Source organism: Pseudophryne corroboree, chromosome 1 (genome assembly GCF_028390025.1).
Source record: "Pseudophryne corroboree isolate aPseCor3 chromosome 1, aPseCor3.hap2, whole genome shotgun sequence".
Lineage (NCBI taxonomy): Eukaryota > Metazoa > Chordata > Amphibia > Anura > Myobatrachidae > Pseudophryne > Pseudophryne corroboree.
The window spans coordinates 822,070,844-822,097,611 of NC_086444.1; the positions used below are offsets into that span (position 1 = coordinate 822,070,844).

At 46.5% G+C, this 26,768-nt stretch overlaps 1 protein-coding gene across 1 annotated transcript in view; it reads right to left on the reverse strand.

Moving 5' to 3' along the window:
* FRAS1 (Fraser extracellular matrix complex subunit 1) overlaps window positions 1-26,768 on the reverse strand; it is an 887,592-nt gene that overhangs the window by 232,998 nt on the left and 627,826 nt on the right. The window contains exon 25 of the mRNA XM_063919583.1: window positions 3,911-4,051. Within this exon, the coding sequence (XP_063775653.1) occupies window positions 3,911-4,051 (141 nt within the window). The remainder of the gene's footprint in view (window positions 1-3,910; window positions 4,052-26,768) is intronic.

The following is a 26,768-nucleotide window of genomic DNA, read 5'->3' on the forward strand; positions in this document are numbered from 1 at the left end:
CACAAACTATAAGACTATATACTGTATCAGTTACGCTACAAAATACATGTGAATGTGTTATACTTTAATATATACATTATATAAACAGGCATAGTACTGAGAGTGAAGGCTGTACTCATACTCCCTCCTACTATGGCTGCAAAGATGGTTCACTGCAATGTAAGCAGAAGCAGGCCTACTAGAGTTGGGGAATGCATCCGGGTGACCGGCTGATGGGATGTCGGCTGTCACTGTACTGACTGCGGCATCCCGTCAGCTGGAATCCCGGTAAGCGAGTCCCATTGTGGTGGGGGCAGCATTCTCGCAATTCCACAGAATAGAAGTTTGGGTCTGGGCAGTGATACTCAAATGCCACACTTTCATATATGTAGCGATATATATATATATATATATATATACACATACAGTGTATATATATATATATATATATATATATAAACCTAACTCTTCCCCTAATATCTAACCCTAATCGCAAGGCCAGTACCTACCTTCGGGATCCATCGGTATTCTGTCTGTCGGGATCCTGACTGCATCCCATATGTTAGGTCCGCATCTTATAGTTAGCTCCATATATATTTGGATGCTGACACCATTTTGTTTATCTTAGATGTTTATAAAAAAATATTCAAGTTACAGTTATGTAATGTAATAATATGGTTTTAAAGTGTAGACTATCAGCTTTAATTTGAGGGTATTCATATCTAGACCGGAGTAAAGGTTTAGGAATTACAGATGTTTAATATGTAGCACCCTCTTTTTCAAGGGACCAAAAGTAGTGAACAATTGCCTCAAAAACTGTTTCAAGGACAATATTGGACTATTGCTTTATTATTTCTTTATCAATTAAGTAAGCAAAAGGTCTGGAGTTGACTCCAGGTATGACATTTGCATTTGTGAACCTACAACATGCAACAAAAATAACGTACTGGTGAGCTTGGCAACACAAAAAGGTCTGGATGTTTACAGAAGACAACAGTGGTGAATGATTGCAGGATTCTTTACATGGTAAAGAAAAACCCTTCACAAGATCCAGTTAAGTGAAGAACACTCTACAGGAGGTAGGCATATCATTATTCAAACTGGTGGGCGGGGGTAGCAAGTCTGCGCTGTATAGGACTGAGACAGCTGGCCGTGTGGAGAGTCCCAGAGCTCCCTAAGGGCTCAGTACAAAAGTGCAAAATGAAAAAGGGTGTGTGCTTTCTCTACAATGGCGCTGGTCTCTCTTACGGTCACCTATGTATGTGGATAACACCCAGGTGTGAAAGTGTATGTTGAAACACACTGGTATGGTAAATAAAATGGAATTTAATACAATACTAACATGTAATGTCTAAAAACAAGCAACACATAAAAAAACAAGTGGACTGGGAACAGGCCATGGGGGGAATGTGATCCTACCGATGCAGGTGGAGGAGCCGCAGGTGTCAAATAAAGGCAGAGTAACCCGGGAAATACCCTGCTGGTGGCTCCTCTGATCGAATTCCCTTCCTGATTGCCTGGAAGGGAATTCGATCAGAGGAGCCACCAGCAGGGTATTTCCCGGGGTACCCTGCCTTTAGTTGACACCTGCGGCTCCTCCACCTGCATCGGTAGGATCACATTCCCCCCATGGCCTGTTCCCAGTCCACTTGTTTTTTTATGTATTGCTTATTTTTAGACATTACATGTTAGTATTGTATTAAATTCCATTTTATTTACCAAACCAGTGTGTTTCAACATACACTTTCACACCTGGGTATTATCCACTTACATAGGTGACCGTAAGAGAGACCAGCGCCATTGTAGAGAGAGCACACCCCCTTTTTCATATCATTATTCAAGTCTACCTTAGACAGGAGAAGTCACAAAAGCAAATATAAAGGGCCCACCACAAAATGCAGACCATTCATAAGCCTGAGAAATCGAAAGATCATATTAGACTAAAAAGACCAACCCAGGTCTGTAACAGCATTTTTTGGACAGAAGAAACTAAAGCCCAGTACTCACGGGCCGATCAAGGAGAGATGCGTGCTGAGCGAACCGCTCAGCACACATCTCTCCTGCCGCTCAGCACAGCGCGATCTGTGCTGAGCGTGCGGGGGGAGACGGGGGGGCCGCTCACTTCACCCAGCGGGTGAAGTGAGCGACCCGCTAGATTGGCCTGCATGCAGGCCAATCTAGCAGCGGCGATAGCGATGTGCGGGGCCGCGCATCGCTATCGCCGAGGGGGCTACACACGGAGCGATCCTGCCGATATTCTAAGCAATCTAGTCAGATTGCTTAGAATATCGCTCCGTGAGTACCCCCCTTAAGATCAACCTGTACCAGAATGATGGCAAGAAAAAGATATGGAGAAGGTTTGGAATGCAAGCATACCACATGAACTGTAAATAAGGTAAAGACAGTGTGATAACATGGGCATGCATGGCAAACCAGAGCTTGTAGCTTCCAATCATAACTTATATGGACAAACAGAAGTGAATCCTGTCCCTTACCACATAACTGAGCCTAAGAATGACCTATAAAACAATTTACTTAATTTAATATGTTTTTCTGAATTTCACAATAAATGTTTGGCCTTGTGGTGACGTGAAAAAATACTAATACTCCTGGGTGTCATGATTCAAAAATGTTTAGGAACCACTGGGCTAATAACTTTCAGCTGTTCTCCAGCAATGAAAAAGAGGTTTGCCTGGGCCATGAAGCACCGCTAGTGGACTTTGGAAGACTGGAAGAAAAACTTATGGAATGACTGAATCAAAAATTTTAAGCTAAAGTTTTTCAAGCAGGGTTTTTGTACGCTGTCTAGTAGGCAAAAACATGGTTTCTCAGTGTGTGACATTTATTTATTAAGCAGTGTATTGTAAAAGCTGCAACTTCTTGTCCTGTTCTTGCTCAAAATTTTAAAGTGCAATTTTTATTTTTTTTAAGAAATGCCTTTTAATTTTGTGGCTTAAACATGCTGGGAAGCAAGCTGACACATAGTAAATAAACGGGGGGCACTCAATATCCCGCCTGTCGAGATTCCGGTGCTCTGCATACCGGCGCCGGGATCCCGACCATTATTCTCCCTCTTAGGGTGTTCATGACACCCCAGCGTGCCACTGTGCCAGCTTTGTGGCAAGCGTAGCGAGCCCGCAAGGGGCTCTTTTGCGCCCGCCCCGCTGCCGGCATTCCGGTGATCGGGATCCCATGCCAGAATGCTGGGCGATGGGATCCTGAGCGCTGTGATAACGTAGTACACCCAAATAAACACCTATGGTGCCAACTGTCAAACATGGAAGAAGAAGCATAATAGTCTGTCTGGGCTTCTTTTGTTGGATCCTGAGTGGGCAACTTACACAGAGTGACTGGTACCCTGAACCAAATGGGCTACCACAGCATTCTGCAGAACCATGCAATACCTATTGATCTTTGCCTAGTTGGACAATGGCTCACCCTACAGCGAGATAATGACCCAAACCATAACTTCAGAAGTACCTTTGAGGAAAAGAACCAGAGAATAGGCTTGAAATCATGGAATGGCCAGCGCAGTCTCCAGACAAGCTGGTTTGTGATGAACTGGACAGAAAGGTGAAAGCAAAGCAACCTACAAATGCAACACATTTGTTGGAACTTTTGCAGCAGCTATAGGAAAACTTTGTATACAGCATTTAATTTCCATTGTAGATAGAATGCCAATGTGCCTGGCGGTTATCTCTGCAAAAGGTGACAACTCTGATGAGTCAAACTCTTATATTAAAGTTCATTAAACAAAATGATTCTATAATTTATTGTGTTATCACCAATTTGTATTTGTTCTATGCTTTAATTGCAGAGTATATTGAGGCATGAAACTGGGGTACTATGAGGATACTATGACTGGATAAGAATGTGTTGTTTTTTTACAAACAAATATGCAAGTATAATTATTACTGTAAGATCTACTCACCAAGGCATCTTCGATCAGAGTGGGACACAAGATGCTGCTTTCCACATTCGCTGATGCATTGTCCATCCAGCAGATAGAATGGGGCTTCGCACTGGCTGCACTCATTGGGATCAGAGCAGAGTAGGCAGTGCTCTCCACACTCTGCAATAAACCGAGAACAACATCAGCAGACAAATAAACATTACACCTAATAATGGCTGAGGTATGTGTGAGTTACCTGACTCAATACACATAGAGACACAGAGACATAAATTGGCATTAATGTAGGTCAGCTATTTATTGAAAAATGCAGCAAGCTCTATGGTGACATAGAAAGGACGGCCATAAACAGTGCAGCCCAGCAATGCACTAACTTACAACACAGCACATGCATTGTGGGCAGAAATTGCCCTGAGGGTGCTTTCAAAACAATTCAGGGTATCCATCTCACCTTTAAAAAAAATCAAACCACCCAGTTGGATGGTGGTGCTTCCCCTGTCAGGGTGGTACAGGCTTCAGAATGAACTGAATGAACCCAAACAGACACACTGCAACCAGGCTGATGATATGCTGTTATTTCCCCCAACAAAATCAAAGGCTGACAGCAAAGCACCCGAGAAAAACAGGGAGGAAGGGGAAAGGGAAGTACATTTCTTCAACAAAGAGGCTTACACTTGTTCTACAAATGAACTAAATAGACTGACCTCTAAGTAGTGTCGGACTGGGGCATGTAGGGCCCACCGGGGGAATGCAGTGGTAGGGGCCTATGTTAGGGGTGTGGCCAGTCTGCAGAGGGGGTGTGGCCTGCCACCTCACTGGTTTGACTAACCATTAGTGAGTGCAATGTCTGGGCCCCTTAATAAATATATACGGTAAATTCAGCTGCTGCATGCATTATAATGTACCAGATTAATAACAGATTAATAACAGCAATGCAGTGTAGAAAATACCCCATAGTCCTGTATAAGGTAACATATGTATAATGTATAATTCAGGTGCACAGTCTGGAACCTGATCCTTAGAGCAGGAGGTGGGTCCCCAGGAAGAAGGGCCCACCAGTGGTTTCCCCTGTACCCCTGTGGGCCAGTCTAAGCCTGCCTCTAAGACACACACCTCCCATTATAGGCTATGAACCATCATGTAACCTACACATGACACACCACGAGCCCCCGTGGTTTAACCCACAACAGGCTTAATCAGCCTTCTGTTAACCTTATGATAATCAAACTCTAGTTTACCAATAAATAAGAAAAGCTGATCTCCAGTATAAGACATCATCTTTAAGCACCAAAGAGATGCTGTGTAACTTTAATAGCAATTATGTATACCAGATCCATGAATGGCTATCTTCACATATGAAAATGGTTAGGAATGGAAAGGACACCAATTGCAATCAACTAAAGTAAGAAAATATACTGGGACTTATCTATAGTGACATTTTCCTGTCATTCAAAATCATAGCATTGAGCAGATAAGTAAATCCAGCCATAACAGTAGACATTTGTTGCTTATTTTTGTGGTTATGTACTATTTTCATACTACTGTATATACTGTAACAGTGGTTCCCAAACTATTTTAAATCACGGCTCCATAGTGTGTCAGAATTTTATTCACGGCAACCCTAGGCAGCGGTGCAAGTGTGCGGGTACAGGTGGGTATGGCGTACCCTTAAGAATTTAGCCGTGGGTACGCCGTGCCCACGCCGACGGGCAGACGCTCCTCGCCGCTCCGTCCCTCCCTCTACTGCTCACCTCTGCACCGCCACTGATGCGAGGGGAGGAGAGCGCAGACATTTTTTCTACTTGCACCGCTGACCCTAGGCCAAGAGTTTCTTACTGAGAAATTTAGAAAATAATAATAAATTAAGAAAATTGTCTTTATATGTTATCCTTAGGTTTAATTGTGTGGTGAAGGACAAGATTTGCTTCTGTTTGTCCACATATTTTATGATTGGCTACAAGCACTGGTTTTGTCTATAACATAGACCAAAAATAATTTGAATTGGACGTGGACCACCAATCCAAGCCACCCCTGCAAGTACCTTGAAGCGCCCAGGGTGCCACGGCACACAGTTTGAGAACCACTGCTAGTGTACAGTATATAACCTTTCCCAATACCCATACGAGCAATCACATTATTCCCGTTCTACTTGGGAAGCACATTCAGTGACACAAGTGGTTATTTTATTAATTTTGTCAGACCGACTAGTATGGCCAACCTATAATAATGCTGTAAAATAACCACTGATTACCATATAGGGCCATATGCAATTGCGGTCGAATTGCCGCAAATGTCGAAAAACTGGCATTTTCAACACAAAAAAAGATTCGACAATACAATACAGTACTTTTCGACAAAAAAATGGACGTTTCAGATTCGAATTTTTGCAGTTCGACCGTTGTCAAATTCGACATGTCTGCAATGGTAAAAATGTGGCTTTTCGACAAAAGTATATTCAATTGAAGAATGTCGATTCGACAACAGTGCTTTTCGACAGTCATTTCGTCAATTTCAGTCCGCCTCATTTTGCTAGCGGGATCTAATAAAAAAATTTTAAAACATGTTTTTTTTGTTGCTAATAGCATATCTATTTATATTAGAAGGGATTATCTACTTGGTTTGTCTATTAGGAGCCACAAGTATTATTTAATATATTTTTTAAAATAATATATATATATTTTTTTGCTGACAAAAATAATATGGAGAGATCAGAGCATGTTTTTCAGTGGGAATGGGTTAAAAACCCTGAAAAAAAAATGCGTGGGGTCCCCCCTCCTAAGCATAACCAGCCTCGGGCTCTTTGAGCCGGCCCTGGTTGTAAAAATACGGGGGAAAGAATGACAGGGGATCCCCCGTATTTTAACAACCAGCACCGGGCTCTGCATCCGGTCCTGGTGCAAAAAATACGGGGGACAAAAGACGTAGGGGTCCCCCGTATTTTTCACACCAGCACCGGGCTCCACTAGCTGGAGAGATAATGCCACAGCCGGGGGACACTTTTATACCAGTCCCTGCGGCCGTGGCATTAAATCCCCAACTAGTCACCCCTGGCCGGGGTACCCTGGAGGAGTGGGGTCCCCTTAAATCAAGGCCCCCCCCCCCCCCTTCAGCCACCCAAGGGCCAGGGTGAAGCCCGAGGCTGCCCCCCCCCATCCAAGGGCGGCGGATGAGAGGCTGATAGCCTTGTGTCAAAATAAAGAATATTGGGGCAGATGTATTAACCTGGAGAAGGCATAAGGAAGTGATAAACCAGTGATATGTGCAAGGTGATAAACACACCAGCCAATCAGATTCTAACTGTTAATTTACATATTGGAGCTGATTGGCTGGTGCCTTTTTCACCTTGCACATATCACTGGTTTATCATTTCCTTATGCCTTCTCCGGGTTAATACATCTGCCCCATTGTTTTTTGTAGCAAAACTACAAGTCCCAGCAAGCCTCCCCCGCAAGCTGGTACTTGGAGAACCACAAGTACCAGCATGTGGGGGAGGGGGAACGGGCCCGCTGGTACCTGTAGTTCTCCTGCAAAAAAATACCCAAATAAAAACAGTACACACACACCGTGATAGTAAAACTTTATTACATACATGCACACTGACACACACATACTTACCTATGTTGACACGCCGACTCGGTCCCCTTGTCCACGTAGAATCCACGGTGTACCTGTAAATAAAATTATACTCACCAAAATCCTGTGTAGATCTGTCCTCTTCTGCTTGTAATCCACGTACTTGGCAAAATAATAAAACACATGAATATAAATGAAGAAAAGACAACTCTTTTTCATGGGGCACTCTTATCAGATAATCTAAAACTTAACTTTTATTATTAGAAATTGAACTCACATTAACATACTAACATATAACATATATTCTCATTAATTAAGACGTCACTGACTAGGCCGCAAAGGGTACTATCTGACATTGCCTTCTGGCTCAGTAAATTTAGTATGTATCCAATTGTACCACTAATTGTATGAGTATCAGTAATTGATTGATCTCCTGCCACAGATTAATTATAAACAAACCAATCAATTGTTTATTAACCCATAATCTTTGATGTATTATAACAATTGATGGTTCCCAAGGTTATATCTGAGGTGTTTGACGTGGCTAACTACACACACTTCCCAATATTCATGTATGGTAAGGCCAGGTTTTTCAGCCAATCACACGCGTGTAGTTTTTTTGACCAAGTAAAAATATAACACAATATAATTGTAAACAGAAAAATATGTCAGAAGGAAGATAGGGAAAAATAGGTGACTAAATGCCGGGTTTCTGCTTTTGGTAATCTGCTATAAAGCATCGAATTCCCAATGAGAGAACCACCTGGAGCACACGCACCAATCCCAAGACCTGTATCTGCTGTTAACTTATATTGCCTAATTAAGGGCAAAGTTAATGAGAGTGCAGGGGAGAGGTCCCTAGTCAATGAATTGCATCTATATAATTTGATTCTTATAAGCCCATTGAAAAATAATAATAATAATAATAATAATAATAATTATGATGATAACCACATAGTTACAGTTATTATCCATGTATGTCCATTAAGTCACAATTGGAACTGTAACTACCAAGGAAAACACTCTGAAATCTAATGGAACAGAGGAGTAACTAGATAATCAAATATTCCTCCTATCCAAATTGTGAATCCAGATAATAAATTGATACAATTGACCAGATGGTCTCTAAGAAATACAGATTTCATATGCAACACCCAGGATTTCTACTGTCCTCAATCATATCTGATGACATCGAAATGAGGATGAGAGGATCCTGTGGGTGTTTATGCAAAAATGAAAAAAGCGTGCTTCTGCTGTTGGTATCTCAATAAATGAGTTAAGCCAATGAGAGTACACAGAAAAGAAAGAAACAATTAGAAACAATTATTGTAGAGATAATCATATAGTTGGTACAAAATGTATCCTCCTGAGTGTATCAATGGATTATATAATAATGTCTCATGTACCCAAGTGTATAGTCAATTAGTACTCATATATTATGTTAGTAATAAATAAAACAATGTTTTTCCAAAAATATATGACTGCAATCATTCAAATTGAAACAGACTATATTAATCTGGGTACAGGTATAATGGTATTATCAAAATTACATAATATTTTCAAAATACTATGATATCAAAACTGCATCGTATTTGCATTATAAAAATATTGCATCCTATTTGCAGACAGCGTCCTGTATATACGTCACCAAATTTATAATTATAATTAATTTATAATCCGTTAATTATGTATTATTTGTATGTGCTATTTTGCTGCTGATGGCAAAGAAAAATCTTCTACTTATCTGCTGCTGTCTTGCCAACATCAATTTTGTTCTTTTTTATGTTGCACTTGATGCGGTATGCCCAGATTGGAAGATACAAATCCACCCTCTGTCAGACTCACTTGAATGTAATGGCAAAGTGGGGTAACGGAGGCTATACGTTTCTCGGTCTCCCCCACTGCATTAAACTCTAGTACAGGGGCCACCGAATCCAATAGTTAAATAGGTCAAAGACCATTAATCGTTACTGACAGTCAATAAGTGGGATCGGCGTGTGAAGCCGCTGCAGGCGGCGTCCGGCTCAAAGCCGATTCCCGAGTCTACACTCGGAGGTTGCAGCGGCTAGGTCCCGGGTCCGCGTCTGGGAGCAGCAATAGCAATGTGGGTGACGTGCACAGACGCTGTGTGTCCGTGTCCGACGTGCACGTTTCACCTGGGCGGCTTCGTCAGGGACTCCCTGACGAAGCCGCCCAGGTGAAACGTGCACGTCGGACACGGACACACAGCGTCTGTGCACGTCACCCACATTGCTATTGCTGCTCCCAGACGCGGACCCGGGACCTAGCCGCTGCAACCTCCGAGTGTAGACACGGGAATCGGCATTGAGCCGGACGCCACCTGCAGCGGCTTCACACGCCGATCCCACTTATTGACTGTCAGAAACGATTAATGGTCTTTGACCTATTTAACTATTGGATTCGGTGGCCCCTGTACTAGAGTTTAATGCAGTGGGGGAGACCGAGAAACGTATAGCCTCCGTTACCCCACTTTGCCATTACATTCAAGTGAGTCTGACAGAGGGTGGATTTGTATCTTCCAATCTGGGCATACCGCATCAAGTGCAACATAAAAAAGAACAAAATTGATGTTGGCAAGACTGCAGCAGATAAGTAGAAGTTTTTTCTTTGCCATCAGCAGCAAAATAGCACATACAAATAATACATAATTAACGGATTATAAATTAATTATAATTATAAATTTGGTGACGTATATACAGGACGCTGTCTGCAAATAGGATGCAATATTTTTATAATGCAAATACGATGCAGATTTGATATCATAGTATTTTGAAAATATTATGTAATTTTGATAATACCATTATACCTGTACCCAGATTAATATAGTCTGTTTCAATTTGAATGATTGCAGTCATATATTTTTGGAAAAACATTGTTTTATTTATTACTAACATAATATATGAGTACTAATTGACTATACACTTGGGTACATGAGACATTATTATATAATCCATTGATACACTCAGGAGGATACATTTTGTACCAACTATATGATTATCTCTACAATAATTGTTTCTAATTGTTTCTTTCTTTTCTGTGTACTCTCATTGGCTTAACTCATTTATTGAGAAACCAACAGCAGAAGCACACTTTTTTCATTTTTGCATAAACACCCACAGGATCCTCTCATCCTCAATTCGATGTCATCAGATATGATTGAGGACAGTAGAAATCCTGGGTGTTATTGCATATGAAATCTGTATTTCTTAGAGACCATCTGGTCAATTGTATCAATTTATTATCTGGATTCACAATTTGGATAGGAGGAATATTTGATTATCTAGTTACTCCTCTGTTCCATTAGATTTCAGAGTGTTTTCCTTGGTAGTTACAGTTCCAATTGTGACTTAATGGACATACATGGATAATAACTGTAACTATGTGGTTATCATCATAATTATTATTATTATTATTATTATTTTTCAATGGGCTTATAAGAATCAAATTATATAGATGCAATTCATTGACTAGGGACCTCTCCCCTGCACTCTCATTAACTTTGCCCTTAATTGGGCAATATAAGTTAACAGCAGATACAGGTCTTGGGATTGGTGCGTGTGCTCCAGGTGGTTCTCTCATTGGGAATTCGATGCTTTATAGCAGATTACCAAAAGCAGAAACCCGGCATTTAGTCACCTATTTTTCCCTATCTTCCTTCTGACATATTTTTCTGTTTACAATTATATTGTGTTATATTTTTACTTGGTCAAAAAAACTACACGCGTGTGATTGGCTGAAAAACCTGGCCTTACCATACATGAATATTGGGAAGTGTGTGTAGTTAGCCACGTCAAACACCTCAGATATAACCTTGGGAACCATCAATTGTTATAATACATCAAAGATTATGGGTTAATAAACAATTGATTGGTTTGTTTATAATTAATCTGTGGCAGGAGATCAATCAATTACTGATACTCATACAATTAGTGGTACAATTGGATAAATACTAAATTTACTGAGCCAGAAGGCAATGTCAGATAGTACCCTTTGCGGCCTAGTCAGTGACGTCTTAATTAATGAGAATATATGTTATATGTTAGTATGTTAATGTGAGTTCAATTTCTAATAATAAAAGTTAAGTTTTAGATTATCTGATAAGAGTGCCCCATGAAAAAGAGTTGTCTTTTCTTCTTTTATATTCATGTGACTTGTTCTTTACAACTTGAGGGAGCACCGCCGGCTTTTTCTATTTATGAATGTAGTAATTTGTTCTGCCCATAAAGAGGGTAATATTTATTTAAAGTTACTTTTCTGCATTCCGGTTTATTGATATACTATACCTGCAATAGGGTAGCCCAGTGCGCCATTTTTTCCCCCACAACCAATTTAGTATCAAAATAATAAAACGCAAACCCGATCCACGCACTAAAAGGGGTCCCATGTTTACACATGGGACCCCTTTCCCCGACTGCTGAGACCCCCCGTGACTCCTGTCACAGAGGGTCCCTTGAGCCAATCAGGGAGCGCCACATCGTGGCACTCTCCTGATTGGCTGTGCGCGTCTGAACTGTCAGGCGGCGCATAGCACTATGCCGCTCCATTATATTCAATGGTGGGAACTTTGCAGTCAGCGGTTGACCGCGAGTAACCTCAACCGCTGACGCAACGTTTCCACCATTGGATACAATGGAGCGCCTATGCGCTACAATGTATCTCGAGTGCGCCGCCTGACAGTTCAGACGCGCACAGCCAATCAGGAGAGTGCCACGACGTGGCGCTCCCTGATTGGCTCAAGGAACCCTCTGTGACAGGAGTCACGAGGGGTCTCAGCAGTCGGGGAAAGGGGTCCCATGTGTAAACATGGGACCCCTTTCAGTGCGTGGATCGGATTTGCGTTTAATTATTATTTTGCCAAGTACGTGGATTACAAGAAGAAGAGGACAGATCTACACAGGATTTTGGTGAGTATAATTTTATTTACAGGTACACCGTGGATTCTACATGTACAAGGGGACCGAGTCGGCGTGTCAACATAGGTAAGTATGTGTGTGTCGGTGTGCATGTATGTAATAAAGTTTTACTATCACGGTGTGTGTGTACTGTTTTGATTGTTTTTTTTTTTTTTGCAGTAGACCTACAGGTACCTGCGGGCCCGTTTCCCCCCCGCATGCTGGTACTTGTGGTTCTCCAAGTACCAGCTTGCGGGGGAGGCTTGCTGGGACTTGTAGTTTTGCTACAAAAAACAATATTCTTTATTTTGACAAGGCTATCAGCCTCCCATCCGCCACCCTTGGATGGGGGGGGACAGCCTCTGGCTTCACCCCTGGCCCTTGGGTGGCTGGAGGGGGGGACCCCTTGATATAAGGGGTCCCCACTCCTCCAGTTTATCCCGGCCAGGGGTGACTAGTTGGGGATTTAATGCCACGGCCGCATGGACCGGTATAAAAGTGTCCCCCGGCTGTGGCATTATCTCTCCAGCTAGTGGAGCCCGGTGCTGGTGTGAAAAATACGGGGGACCCCTACGTCTTTTGTCCCCCGTATTTTTTGCACCAGGACCGGACGCAGAGCCCGGTGCTGGTTGTTAAAATACGGGGGATCGCCTGTCATTATTTTTCCCGTATTTTACAACCAGCATCGGCTCAAAGAGCCCGAGGCTGGTTATGCTTAGGAGGGGGGACCCCACGCATTTTTTTTCAGGGTTTTTTAAACAATTTTGTGCCGTCCATGAAGTCGATCCAGGACGCACACTATCCGTCATTTGGTCCGTTTTTCGACAGCGGGACTGTCGAATCCGTTTTTTATTGAATATGTCGAATTCGGGTCCCGGCGGGAGGGTGTCTGACTGTCGAATTGTGTCGAATTAAAAAACGGTCGAATTCCAGCCGGAATTCGACTGCAATTGCATATACCCCATAGTCTACAGTTACAGTGCATCCGGAAAGAATTCACAGCGCTTCACTTTTTCCACATTTTGTTATGTTACAACCTTATTCCAGAATGGAATAAATACATTTTTTCCCTACAAATTCTACACACAATACCCCATAATTACAACATGAAAAAAGTTTTTTTTGAGATTTTTGCAAATTTATTAAAAATAAAAACTAAGAAATCACATGTACATAAGTATTCACAACCTTTTCCATGAAGCTCAACATTGAGTTCAGGTACATCCTGTTTCCACTGATCATCCTTCAGATGTTCCTACAGCTTAATTGGAGTCCACCTGTGGTAAATTCAGTTGTTTGGACATGATTTGGAAAGGCACACACCTGTCTATATAACGTCCCACGCTTGACAGTGCATGTCTGAGCACAAACCAAGCATGAAGTCAAATGAATTGTTTGTAGACCTCCGAGACAGGATTGTCTCAAGGCACAAATCTGTGGAAGGGTACAGAAAAATATCTACTGCTTTGAAGGTCCCAATGAGCACAGTGGACTTCATCATCCGTAAATGGAAGAAGTTCGGAACCACCAGGACACTTCCTAGAACTGGCCGGCCGTCTAAACTGAGCGATCGGGGGAGAAGGGCCCTAGTCAGGGAGGTGACCAAGAACCCGATGGTTACTCTGTCAGAGCTACAGCATTCCTCTGTGGAGAGAGGAGAACCTTCCAGAAGGACAACCATCTCTACAGCAATCCACCATTTAGGCCTGTATGGTAGAGTGGCCAGTCAGAAGTCACTCTTTAGTAAAAAGCACATGGCAGCCTGCCTGGAGTTTGTCAAAATGCACCTGAAGGACTCTCAGACCATGAGAAACAAAATTCTCTGGTTTGATGAGACAAAGATTGAACTCTTTGTCGTGAATGCCAGGCGTCATGTTTGGAGGAAACCAGTCACTGCTCATCACCAGGCCAGTACCATCCCTACAGTGAAGCATGGTGGTGGCAGCATTATGCTGTGGGGATGTTTTTCAGCGGCAGGAACTGGGAGACTAGTCAGGATAGAGGGAAAGATGAATGCAGCAATGTACAGAGACAGCATGGAGGAAAACCTGCTCCAGAGCGCTCTTGACCTGCAGACTGGGGAGACGGTTCATCTTTCAGCAGGATGACAACCCTAAGCACACAGTCCAGATATCAAAGGAATGACTTCAGGACAACTCTGTGAATGTCCTTGAGTGGCCCAGCCAGAGCCCACACATGGGACCCCTTTCCCCGACTGCTGAGACCCCTCGTGACTCCTGTCACAGAGGGTTCCTTGAGCCAATCAGGGAGCGCCACGTCGTGGCACTCTCCTGATTGGCTGTGCGCGTCTGAACTGTCAGGCGGCGCACTCGAGATACATTGTAGCGCATAGGCGCTCCATTGTATCCAATGGTGGAAACGTTGCGTCAGCGGTTGAGGTTACTCGCGGTCAACCGCTGACTGCAAAGTTCCCACCATTGAATATAATGGAGCGGCATAGTGCTATGCGCCGCCTGACAGTTCAGACGCGCACAGCCAATCAGGAATTGAATTCGATTGAACATCTCTGGAGAGCTCTGAAAATGGCTGTGCACTGACGCTTCCCATTTAACCTGATGGAGCTTGAGAGGTGCTGCAAAGAGGAATGGGTGAAACTTCCCAAAGATAGGTGTGCCAAGCTTGTGGCATCATATTCAAAAAGACTTGAGGCTGTAATTGCTGCCAAAGGAGCATCAACAAAGTATTGAGCAAAGGCTGTGAATACTTATGTACATGTGATTTCTTAGTTTTTTATTTTTAATAAATTTGCAAAAATATATAAGAAAAAAATTCACATCATTATGGGGTATTGTGCACAGAATTTTGAGGGGAAAAAATATTTATTCCATTTTGAAATAAGGCTGTAACATAACAAAATGTGGAAAAAGTGAAGCGCTGTGAATACTTTCCAGATGCATTGTACATACTGTACAGTATGTAGTGTGCATTATAAACCTGTTTGTATTTATAATGAACAGTGCCATATACGGTCAAATTCAGCATAATCATTGTTCTCTTGAGTGACATCAACAACCTTAATTAAAACTGTATTTGTTCATTGCTATCTTTGTTCTTTAAGTAATGATTCAGTGACAACATGCAACCTGTCTATGGGCAGTTTATGAAATGACTCTGGCATTTAAATCGGCCCCAGCAGAAGATCTGCTAGTACAAAGCACTATGGGGGTCATTCCGAGTTGATCGCTAGCTGCCATTGTTCACAGCGCAGCGATCAGGCTAAAAAAATGGCTTTTCTGCGCATGCGTATGCACCGCAATGCGCACGAGCGTTGTATGGGCACAAAGCCCGTTGTTGTTTTGCACAGGGTCTAGCGAAGTTTTCAGACGCACCGACGGCTGCAAGAAGATTGATAGGAAGGGGGCGTTTCTGGGTGTCAACTGACCCTTTTCAGGGAGTGTCTGAAAAAATGCAGGCATGGCTGGGCGTTCGCTGGGCGGGTGTATGACGTCAAATCCGGACACGAATAGGCTGAAGTGATTGCAAGCACTGAGTAGGTTCAGAGCTACTCTGAAACTGTGCAAACTGTTTTTGCAGAGCTTGGCTGCAGATGCGTTCGTACTTCTGCTAAGCTAAAATACACTCCCCAGTGGGCAGCGGCATAGCATTTGCATGGCTGCTAAAACTAGCTAGCGAGTGATCAACTCGGAAATGACCCCCCATGTACTGTATTAAGCAAACAAAATAGCTTTTTCCCTATTGCTCTGGCAGACAGCAATTTATTCAGTGCACTATGGGGTCTATTCAAAAAACAGTGAAAAGAGTGGAGAAGTGGGCCAGTAAAGAAGTTGCCCATGGCAACCAATCAGCATTAAGGTAACATTTGTCAAGTGCATTCTATAAAATTATACATAGCAGCTGCTTGGTTGTCATGGGCAACTTCTCCACTGGCTCACTTAAACTACTGTATGTATTAGAAATAATGAATAAAACTAAGTATTTTCCCTCTCTCCTGTTATTTTCAGAGATGTGATGAGTTTGCATGCAATATGAATCTGTTCCATAATGTGGAGCGTGCATCACCGGCACAATTTAAACACTGTTTTACTATGGATTCAATGAGTACCTAAGTAAATATCAGAATATGCATATTATTAGAGCACTCGGGGGATATACTTACAACAAACAAGAAAAACAACTTGGGGAGAAGACAAGAACGAAGCGTAGACTAAGGCATATTAAAAATGCTAAATATACAAGAATGCATTAGTAATATGAGGAGAATGGTAAGATGAATTGATATATTAGCGAAGCAGGGGAGAAATTAGAATTTAGATGACAGTTAAATGCATTAATATTTATATAGGAGATGCTGATGACCTGATTATCTCATGGACAGGCGGGAAGTGGGGAAGGAAGAAGTACGTTGTAAAAGGTCATCAATAAGAAGTTAATAAATAATGGATGTTCAGTCAGCCTGGGAGATATCCGCAGGAGGTAATAATGTCTGTGAATCTAGTATTCCATGTTCCTTTCCAAAATGGGAGCAGCATTAATTCTCAGAGTGGTAAATAAATGTATGCAAATTCAAGTAGCTGCCTGTGACTGTCAGGCATCCAGAGAATAAGGGGAGGCTATAGAATGATGTGGCTGCAAACAAATTAAATTAATGTAATATGTATTAAAAGCATTCTCAAATAATTAGAAGAGCTATTCAGGAAGTGCATCCAAGCCTTAACTATTAATAACCTTGACTTAAATTCATGCTATCAGTGTTCTATCCCTTTCACACCAAAATCCTACGTCCGACCCGGGACAGGCCCCCTTCAGACCGTGGCTCCGACCCGGTTAATTCCCAGGTTGGCACTGTACACAGAAGCAATGTTAACTGTTCTGCCAGTGCTTGGAGATGACATCATCACCAAGCACCAGGGATCTGGCTCTCCCTATGCTGTAAACGGGTCTCCGTCAGATGACCTGGTTTACACGTTCACATTGCCCCTTAATCCGGGTCCTTCCTGTGTCCAATGCTGCAAGCTACCCAAGTTAGATTCTTGGGTCACTTTTTGGGGACCCTTTCACACTGAGCAGCGAACCGAGGTAATCCGGTCGAAGCAGCAGTATGAAGGGGGTATTATAAGCAGAGTATTTAGATTGTCAGGAGATCCTAGCATGCTGATTGGTGAATGGCCATATTAGTCACCAGCCAGACTGACTGGAGCAGTTTATGGAGTATAACAGCTTCCTGGCAGAGCCAAACATGCTTTCTAGTATACTAATAGACAAGTAATCTTTTTGGCCCCTCACTGTGCCTGTATTGTGTCACCACCAGAGATGGGAAGGCATGGGAGTCTGTATTATAAAGCCCAAGAGGTTTAAAGAGTGCTTCACTGTAAAGCCATCAAAGATTTAGTATATATCTATTTTATTGTGTCTTTCATAATAGGGTTAGCATTAAATAGTGCTTTACAATGCCTTATGCCTTTGGGGCAGTACCACTGGCAATGCCTTATGCCTTTGGGGCAGTACCACTGGCGTTCCTATAATGAGTGCACTGGCCCCTGAGTCCAGGGGGTCCACACCGCACACACAGCACCCATGTTTAATTACTTATTTTTTTGGAGTCCCACATTGGTGATGCAGATGTGACCAATATCACTGGCAAAATGGGCACTGCACATGCACAGTAGTGATTAGTCTGTGAAACATGATGGGCGCCCATGTTTCCGGAGACCTGGACAAGCGCAGTAGACTCTACCACAATGTCAGAGTCTACTGCTTCGTGGAGAGGAGGGGGCCCATCCGGAGTATGCACACAGGCCCCCTCTTCTATTAAAATGCCCATGGGCAGTACGGATGGTGTAATGGTTTGGACATTCCCCCCGTGCGTGTGTGGGTTTCCTGTGATTGTGTGTGGGGGTAATCCAAAATTATACTGGTAGGTTTAAACATCTTAGTGATATTTGGTGGACCCCTTTCTTTGAAAGTAAAGCATTCATAACCAATAACCAGAAATAACGACACTGAGACTTGAATTTTGGCAGAAAATTGCTAGCTATTTATTTGTCCCTAACCATTAGGAAACCTGTAATAAAGAGATTCATTTAATATGCCGCTCCAGCTGGCATATGGTGGCGGCCCAAAAGAACGGCTCAATTAATCTAAATTAACCTTAAATAACTTAACCCTATAAATTTACTAAAAACTTACCATAAACCGGTAATAGGTGACAACTCAACCCCCACAGTGACTACCCACCGCTCCTGGGTGCCCTGCCGCTGCCTTCCCGGACGGGTGGTCAAGCGGCCATAAGTCGATGGAGGTGAGTGCACCTAAACCACAACAAACTGTAAAACACTACAGTTTTCCCTACAATACGAAACTGCCGTTCTTTTCCGCCAATAAATAGCCAACGAAAACAGCCAACAACTTAGAGCCAAAGCACCACGTGCCAAAACTTCCAACTACCAGGGCGGGAGGGTGGGAAACCAAATCACCAAGAGACTTAAGATGGCTTCACCTTCCCTATATATATCAAACCCTCCCCCTAAAGAAGGCTGTACTTTCCTCACAGCTAGGTCCACCCCTCCCCAGATGTTTAACTCTTTTCTCTCCTATGCAGTCAATCCTCTCTCCTAAACATCTTAGTGATATTTGGTGGACCCCTTTCTTTGAAAGTAAAGCATTCATAACCAATAACCAGAAATAACGACACTGAGACTTGAATTTTGGCAGAAAATTGCTAGCTATTTATTTGTCCCTAACCATTAGGAAACCTGTAATAAAGAGATTAATTTAATATGCCGCTCCAGCTGGCATATGGTGGCGGCCCAAAAGAACGGCTCAATTAATCTAAATTAACCTTAAATAACTTAACCCTATAAATTTACTAAAAACTTACCATAAACCGGTAATAGGTGACAACTCAACCCCCACAGTGACTACCCACCGCTCCTGGGTGCCCTGCCGCTGCCTTCCCGGACGGGTGGTCAAGCGGCCATAAGTCGATGGAGGTGAGTGCACCTAAACCACAACAAACTGTAAAACACTACAGTTTTCCCTACAATACGAAACTGCCGTTCTTTTCCGCCAACAGCGAAAGACTCATCCCCACAGTCTTTCGCACCGCCACCATAAACCTACCCTAACTCCTGCAAAGCGAAACCTAGATCCTCCAGAAAAAACATCATCCCCTCATTGGATAGATGTACTCCATCGCGCCGGAAAAGGTGGCTGTCTCTGAACCGTATCCTCGGGTGGCGAACCACCCTCCCACCGTGGGACAGCACCCACTTTGCCACCGCTCCGTTCACCTTTTTCCGGGCCTCATCAATCTGGCGACCATCCGCCACACCCCTCCAACACAATCTTGGCACCATCATTGAAAATACCAACACACAATTGGTCCATGCCGCGGTCACACTTGCCAGATCCTGTATCATGGCCCACCGCAGATCCAAGGATGTCCTCTTTCCCAAGTCGTTGCCACCTAGATGGACAACCAAAACCTTAGGGACTCCATGCTTGCTGGCCTGACTCACTAACCTACTCCTCAGCTCACCCCACATCATACCTCGCCAGCCAAGCCATCTGACACCCTGTACTCCAAGCAATGCCTGAGACCCTTCCGAGGCCACAAACCTGGCCGCCCAGTAAATGTAAGAGTGGCCCACCACCCAAATGGTCAAATTGTCTTCAAACCATCCTGAAGGGAAAAAAGAGGGGTAGAATTGATTACTAAGAGGCTTATTAATTGTTTATACTGAAGGATCTGCCAAAAAAGAAAACTTTAGATCTCGCTATTGCAGCAGTCACGGCCTAGCCGACTGCACCATGCTTCGTTGCCAATTTAGAAGTGCAATTAAAGACACAAAGGGGGAAGATCAAATAAAATTAAACGAAATAAAAACAGGGGGGGGGGGGGGGGTATAAAATGGGAAACACATGTAATAACTCAGCTGGAGGTGAAACGTAAAGACCTGCTGAGGGACTCTGATTAGATCAAATTAGCCGAATTATAGATTAGAATTCAGTCCGTCAAGTCAGGCAAAAAATCGCAAATAACTCCAGACCCCCGCTGCCGACTCATGCCAGCAACGGCGAGTAGCTAATCCCTGAGTAGGATAAAAGAAAAAGGGGGTAACACCAACAGACGCACGACACCATAGAATCACAGAACTGTAACAACATAATACATTGCAATTTAAACAAAGCACCAAGCGCAAACCGACCTCTCATGTGACGGGGCGAATATATCGTCTATAACTTGACGACTTACATCGCCCCACCGCCTGTATTTCAGTTCTGGAGCAACCCGCCGCAGCAGCCGACGTCGCTGCGCCTATGCGAAAGGAATGGGTACCAAATGCAGTGGGTGGGAGGCCCAAGCCCGCCAAACAGCGACTCAGCATCCATCGAAACTGGTATTTCGTGACTGGCAGCCCATCATAATGCAACAGCCAAGACCCCTCCTTAACGGGTCGCACCACCACGTATTGCATTGCCAGCCCCACCGGGCAAACGCTCTCCTCCAGCGCTGGAACCATTGTAACCCAGCGCCCTCTCCCCACTTGATCCGTCTTGGAGCGTCGCAACCTGCACAGCAAGGACCTCTCACCCACTACCACGTCTCCGACCAGCATGCGCGAATCTGCTCTCTTGGAAGGCGCTACCAACTCAGAAACTCGAAAGGCCCCGTGGAAAGCCATTGAGACCGCCAAACTAAACAAAAGCGTCTCAAACCTGGACGACGCGACTCGCCCTACCGCCTCGATGACGGCCGGCAACAACGCCGCATCGATGGGCCGCCTCCTATCCGGTGGCGACGGCGCAACTCGCGCCCACCCCTTCATTGCCTTCCGCAGAACCTCGCTTTTTGTTACGTCAGGGACGCCTCGCAGCTTGCAGAAAAACGAAATGCCTGCCAAATACCGCGATACCACTGCTCGTGACCTACCGGAGACGTAAAGCTGCCACATAAAAGAAAGCATCAGCCGATGCCTGCTCTTACCTTGATGCTGACGCCCCTGGACAAACTCCTCCCATTCACTCCAAGCTTGTTCGTACGCCTTGAGCGTGGCCGGCGCGATTGACCGCAACGCTAGACCCTCCAGTCCGGTCCGATCACCTGCCAAACATAACCAGGACAGTGAAAACCTTGCTCTTCGGCCTCAGGTGCCAGATCCCAAAATCTCTCCCACTGTCCACGCGACAACGCGTCTGCGATTCCGTTTTCCAACCCGGGCACGTGCTGCGCCCGGAACCATAGGTTCCTACGCAAGCATGTCAAAAGCAATTGTCCAAGTACCCGCAGTACCACCAGCGATTTCGCCCTTTGGTTATTAATCGCATGCACCACGCCCAGATTATCGCATCTGAACACTATGCTGCGGTTAGCCAACCGATCGCCCCAAACTTCCAACGCTACCATAATGGGAAAAAGCTCCAGCAGCACCAAATCCCTTGTAAGACCCTCGCTATGCCAATTTGCCGGCCAAGATGCCGCACACCACGATCCCTCCAGAAAACAACCGAATCCAGAGGCACCTGCAGCATCGGTAAAAAGCTGCAAACTCTCGCTGTTAACGGCTGGCGCTTGCCATATGCTCACCCCGTTGAAATCTTCCAGGAATGAAGCCCAGACGGCCAAATCCCTTTTTAATTCAGAGGACAATCGAACGAAATGATGCGGCCTGGCACACCCCGCTGTTGCCCTTTCGAGCTTCCTGCAGAAAACCCTGCCCATCGGTATCACCCGACAAGCAAAGTTCAGCATGCCCAGCAAGGACTGCGCCTGCCGCAGCGTGACTTTACGCGAGCCGTTGAAACGGCAAATAGTTTCGCGGAGCTTTGACACTTTGTCCTGGGGCAGGCGACACTCTCCCGCCACGGTGTCAATTTCAATCCCCAAAAATGATAGACAGGAGGCCGGACCCTCCGTTTTATCACTGGCTACCGGGACACCGAAGTGGTAAAAAAGGGCTCGTGTGCTAAACAGCAAGTCGCCGCATCTTGTGCCAGTAGCCGGCCCCGCACACAGGAAATCATCGAGGTAATGCGCAACCCCGTGACCGCCTGACGCAGACTCCACGCACCAATGAAGAAAAGTGCTAAAGCGCTCGAAAAACGAGCATGAAACGGAACATCCCATCGGCAGACATTTGTCGATGAAATACTCCGCCCCAATCCGGAAACCCATAAAACGAAATGAGTCCGGATGCAATGGCAGTAATCTAAAGGCTGACTCAACATCAATCTTAGCCATGAGGGCCCCGCTCCCGTAGCTGCGGACCATCTCTAGCGCCTCGTCAAATGACTGATACACCACCGAGCAATGAGCCGGTGGTATGGCGTCGTTGACCGATGCCCCTGGCGGGTAAGAAAGATGCTGAATGAGCCGGAAAGCGCCCGGAGTCTTCTTTGGTACCACCCCGACCGGGGAGATGACCAAGTCATCCACCGGGGGTGACTTAAACGGCCCCTCCATCCTGCCCCACCTGACCTCCTTATCCACTTTCTCCCGTAACACAGTCGGCAAGGCTCGGGCGGATTGAAGATTCCTGTGCGCGCACACGGACACTTCGCTTGCAACAGGCAAGAGAAAACCGAACTTAAAACCGTCTAACAAAAACTTTGCATCCCTTTTATTAGGATACAGACCCAACCATTTACCCATAGTTTCCAACTTAACTGGCGTTGGTGCTCTGCTGAGCGGTCCCGCTCGCGGCCTGCTTAGGGTAGGGTTGTTTCCCCCGATTGCCTTGTCATCCCCCTTTGAAACAAGAGGAGGCTGGGTGGGTTCCACCGCACTGCTGGCAAGAGTGGCGAAAGCGACACTGTTTGCCAAATGAACATGTTCCGCTGTTAAAAGCGAAGCATTTCCCCCGAGGGGCAGACCGCCCGCCCATGCGAACGGCCAATCCGCCTGTCTTGGCAAATCCCCCGTCCGCGCCCGTTCCCTGCGCTGGCGCCCCCCCGTTCCCTGTTTCTGGGTCTCTTCCTCCCGCTGGGATGCCCGGGTCACTTTGAGCCAGACCTCTACGTCTTTGAACCCAAAGTCCATGACCCGTAACCCGTCCTGCTTCTCCCGAAACTCTTGGTCATATCGCCGCCATTCCGAGCCCGAGGATGTGCGCTGCATGTCGTGTACGAGATGAAGGTACCGGATGATATTCATGTGCTCTTCCGGCCTGTCCTCCAAATAGCAAGCCGCAAACACCCAAAATCCGGCCAGCCAGTTATCAAAAGACCTGAAAGCTTCTGCCCCCATGCCCTTCGTAGCGGCCGCCGCTTTGTAATCCTTCTTCATGGCCTTAGTCAAACCGAATAAGTCTACAAAGTCACCCCTACGTATCTTTTTGCGGCAGATGTCTCGCAGCCCCCGCATAACTGCGGTGTACTCGCAGCGCACTACCCCCGGCAGATCTCGCCTCTTCTTTGCCCTACGCTCCTCTTCACTAATTCGCCTGCGCCGCTTACGCCTCTTCTGCTGCTTTGCTGCCCTTTTGGCAAGTTTCTCGGCCTCCTTCTTTGCCCTAGCAGTACTATCAGCGTCGAACGCTTGCGACGCCAAAGAGGAGGATGAGGAGGAGGACGAAGAGCTACGCGAACTCGAGCTCGCGGTGGAAATTGATATAGACTGTACCAACTCACCGGATCCCGTCGACCTCTCCGACCCGGATTGTTCGTCGTCTTCATTCCAATCATCGTCAACCGCGATGTCTGCCGAATCCCTTTCACCTTGGTCCTCTGTGGAAGACAAAACAAAAGAGGGCCCGGCCCGCGCATGCGGCGCACGCCGGGCACCCCGTGTGGAATGCGCAGTGGCCGTGTTCCCCTGCCGCTCACGGTCTGATCCTAGCTCCAGCTCCGCCGCGGCAGCCCCCAGCTCTCGGCAGGCTCGTGCCACTCGCTGCGCCGCTGATGCCCTGACATTGCCTGACCCCCTGCGTCCCGCAGCTTGGCCGAAATCCGCCGTTGCCCTAGGGGAGGCCACTGCAGCTAATGGCCCAAGAGCCTCCACCACCGTGGCCAGCGCCGACGCTATGGCCCCAGGAGGATCCCATGCGGCGCGACCCCCGGAAACACCGCCCGAAGGACGACCGGTCCTTGGTTGGGCGCGAGCCCGCGCCCACCGACCGCCCGACGCGCCCCGGGGATCCTGCCCCTCATGCTCTAACCCGAAGGCAAGAGCCCCCCGGCCGGCCCAGTCGCTCTCCCTCTCCGATCCTTCCCCTTCCCTATCCAGGGAAGGAGAAGAATCCCCTGGTCCTGGGGAGGACCCGCTGTCGTGCGCAGCGGCCCGGGCCGCGGCCCTGCGGCCGCTGACCCATTCTCTGTCTCCCCTCCTGCCGCGGGACCCGCTGCGTCCTGCGACGGTCACAGGGACCTGCTGCCCCCCCGCGCGTGCTCCCCCGCGTGTCACCTGACCAGCGGAGAGTGCACCCGCATGCTGCTGGCGGCCACCCCTTGCTGGTCCTGCTGTGCCCCCATCACTCTTTGCCCTGTCCATGCGCCCAGCGCTGCCTCCCCGAGGCACACGCTGCACCCCCCTAAACCTGTCTCTCCCCCTGCCGAACTCCGGCATCCGGGGAGAAGAAGAAGGTGGCCTGTGCAACGCTGCGCGCGCACGTGCGCGGCCAGCGGCGTCCGGAGCGAGCGTGGGCGCGCGCGCACCTCGAGCGCGCGCCCCACGTCCTCCCGCCAACGGCCTCCCGGACTGCTCCTCCTCTTCGGTCGCCGCGCGAGGCTCCTGTATAGTCCCCGCGCGGCGACCGCCAGCTCCCTCAACCATCCTCTCCCCCCGCCCGGCCCGAACAGCCGACCGCGGCGAGGAAGGAGAGACCGTGTCTGACGCACTCGGGCGCCCCCCGCCGCGCCCGCGGGCGCCCGCAATGATCCCGGGCTCGGCGGCTCCCGGCGGGGACGGCCGCCGCCCGCTGACACTCGAGCGGCCTGCAGGGACCCCTGGTCCCCCACGCCGCCCTCGTCTGGCCGGAGTGCCCGACTCGGCACCCGGCGGCGAGTCCACCCGGGCCCCGCCAGCGCTGCCTGCGGGCGCATTTGATGAGGCCCTAGGGGACGGAGCCCCGTCCCTTACGCCGCCCACCGCCGCCTCAGGGCCCGCTCGCCCGTCCGACCCACGGTACCGAGCCGGGGCCCTTAGCACGCGCTGGGGGCGAGCGGACATCCCAGCAGACACAATACCGGGAGGGGTAAGTAAATTCAAATAGTAAGGGGATACTGGAGAGGAGAGTACCAAAAGAGGGTCAGACTATATACTAGCGACACAGCAAGATTCAGCCCAATAAAACAAGATTTGCTGGCACTGCAGCACTTACCGAAACCAAATCACCAAGAGACTTAAGATGGCTTCACCTTCCCTATATATATCAAACCCTCCCCCTAAAGAAGGCTGTACTTTCCTCACAGCTAGGTCCACCCCTCCCCAGATGTTTAACTCTTTTCTCTCCTATGCAGTCAATCCTCTCTCCAAATGGCTCTTGACAAAAAATTAACTCTACGTGTGTGTGTGCGCATGTACATTTATTTAGGGCAGACTAGATGGGCCAAGTGGTTCTTATCTGCCGTCAATATTCTATGTTTCTATGTCAGCCACACTTCCTGAGAACATGACGTAATGACGTCATGCCGAGGGGACAGGGCTGCCAGTCACCGGGAAAAAAAGCATTGCCCACAGCATTTTCAGGAAGCTCTGGGGCGTTGTACAAGCTACAGTGTGCGTGTCTGGAGCTACCGAAGGACACTCCTGGTGGCACTGCAGCAGTGATACCGTGACGGTGCTGCCCTCTGTGCGACTGCGCCGCTCTTACACCCCTGGTTATGGCCATGCTGTCAATTTTACAACAACTAGATGTTTTCAGCACGGTTTTGAGTCTCCCATATCCAAAGTGCTTGGGACCAGAAGAGTTTTGGATTAATAACCAAGTCTAAACATGAAATGCATTTATGTCTCATATACACTTTAATATACAATATTGTTGTAATAATTTTGTGCTTGAAACAAAGTTTGTGTACGTTAAACCATCAGAAGGCAAAAGGTACAATCTCAAAAGCATTTGGATTTCAGACTATGGGGTCAATTCAATTCAGCGCGTATTAAATAGTGCCAGGAATTAGCTCCTGGTGCTATTCAATTCAGTGCACGGTTACAGTATGTCAGAGAAGGCTGGTTCTCACAGACTAAACAGGGTGTTTTGTTGCGAGAACAGGCATTCTCCAACTTAAGTGGCCAGGGCAATGTTGTTTCTGTCACGCTAAGGGCAGAAAACAGCATCGTGCCAGCAAGCACTTTTGTCGGATTTCTGCTGCACCCATAGAAGGGTGCGAGAAGAAATCCTCTTGTCTAACGTTACATCATACTAAATTCCCGGTGCTATTCAATCCACGCTGAATTGAATTGACCCCTATATTGG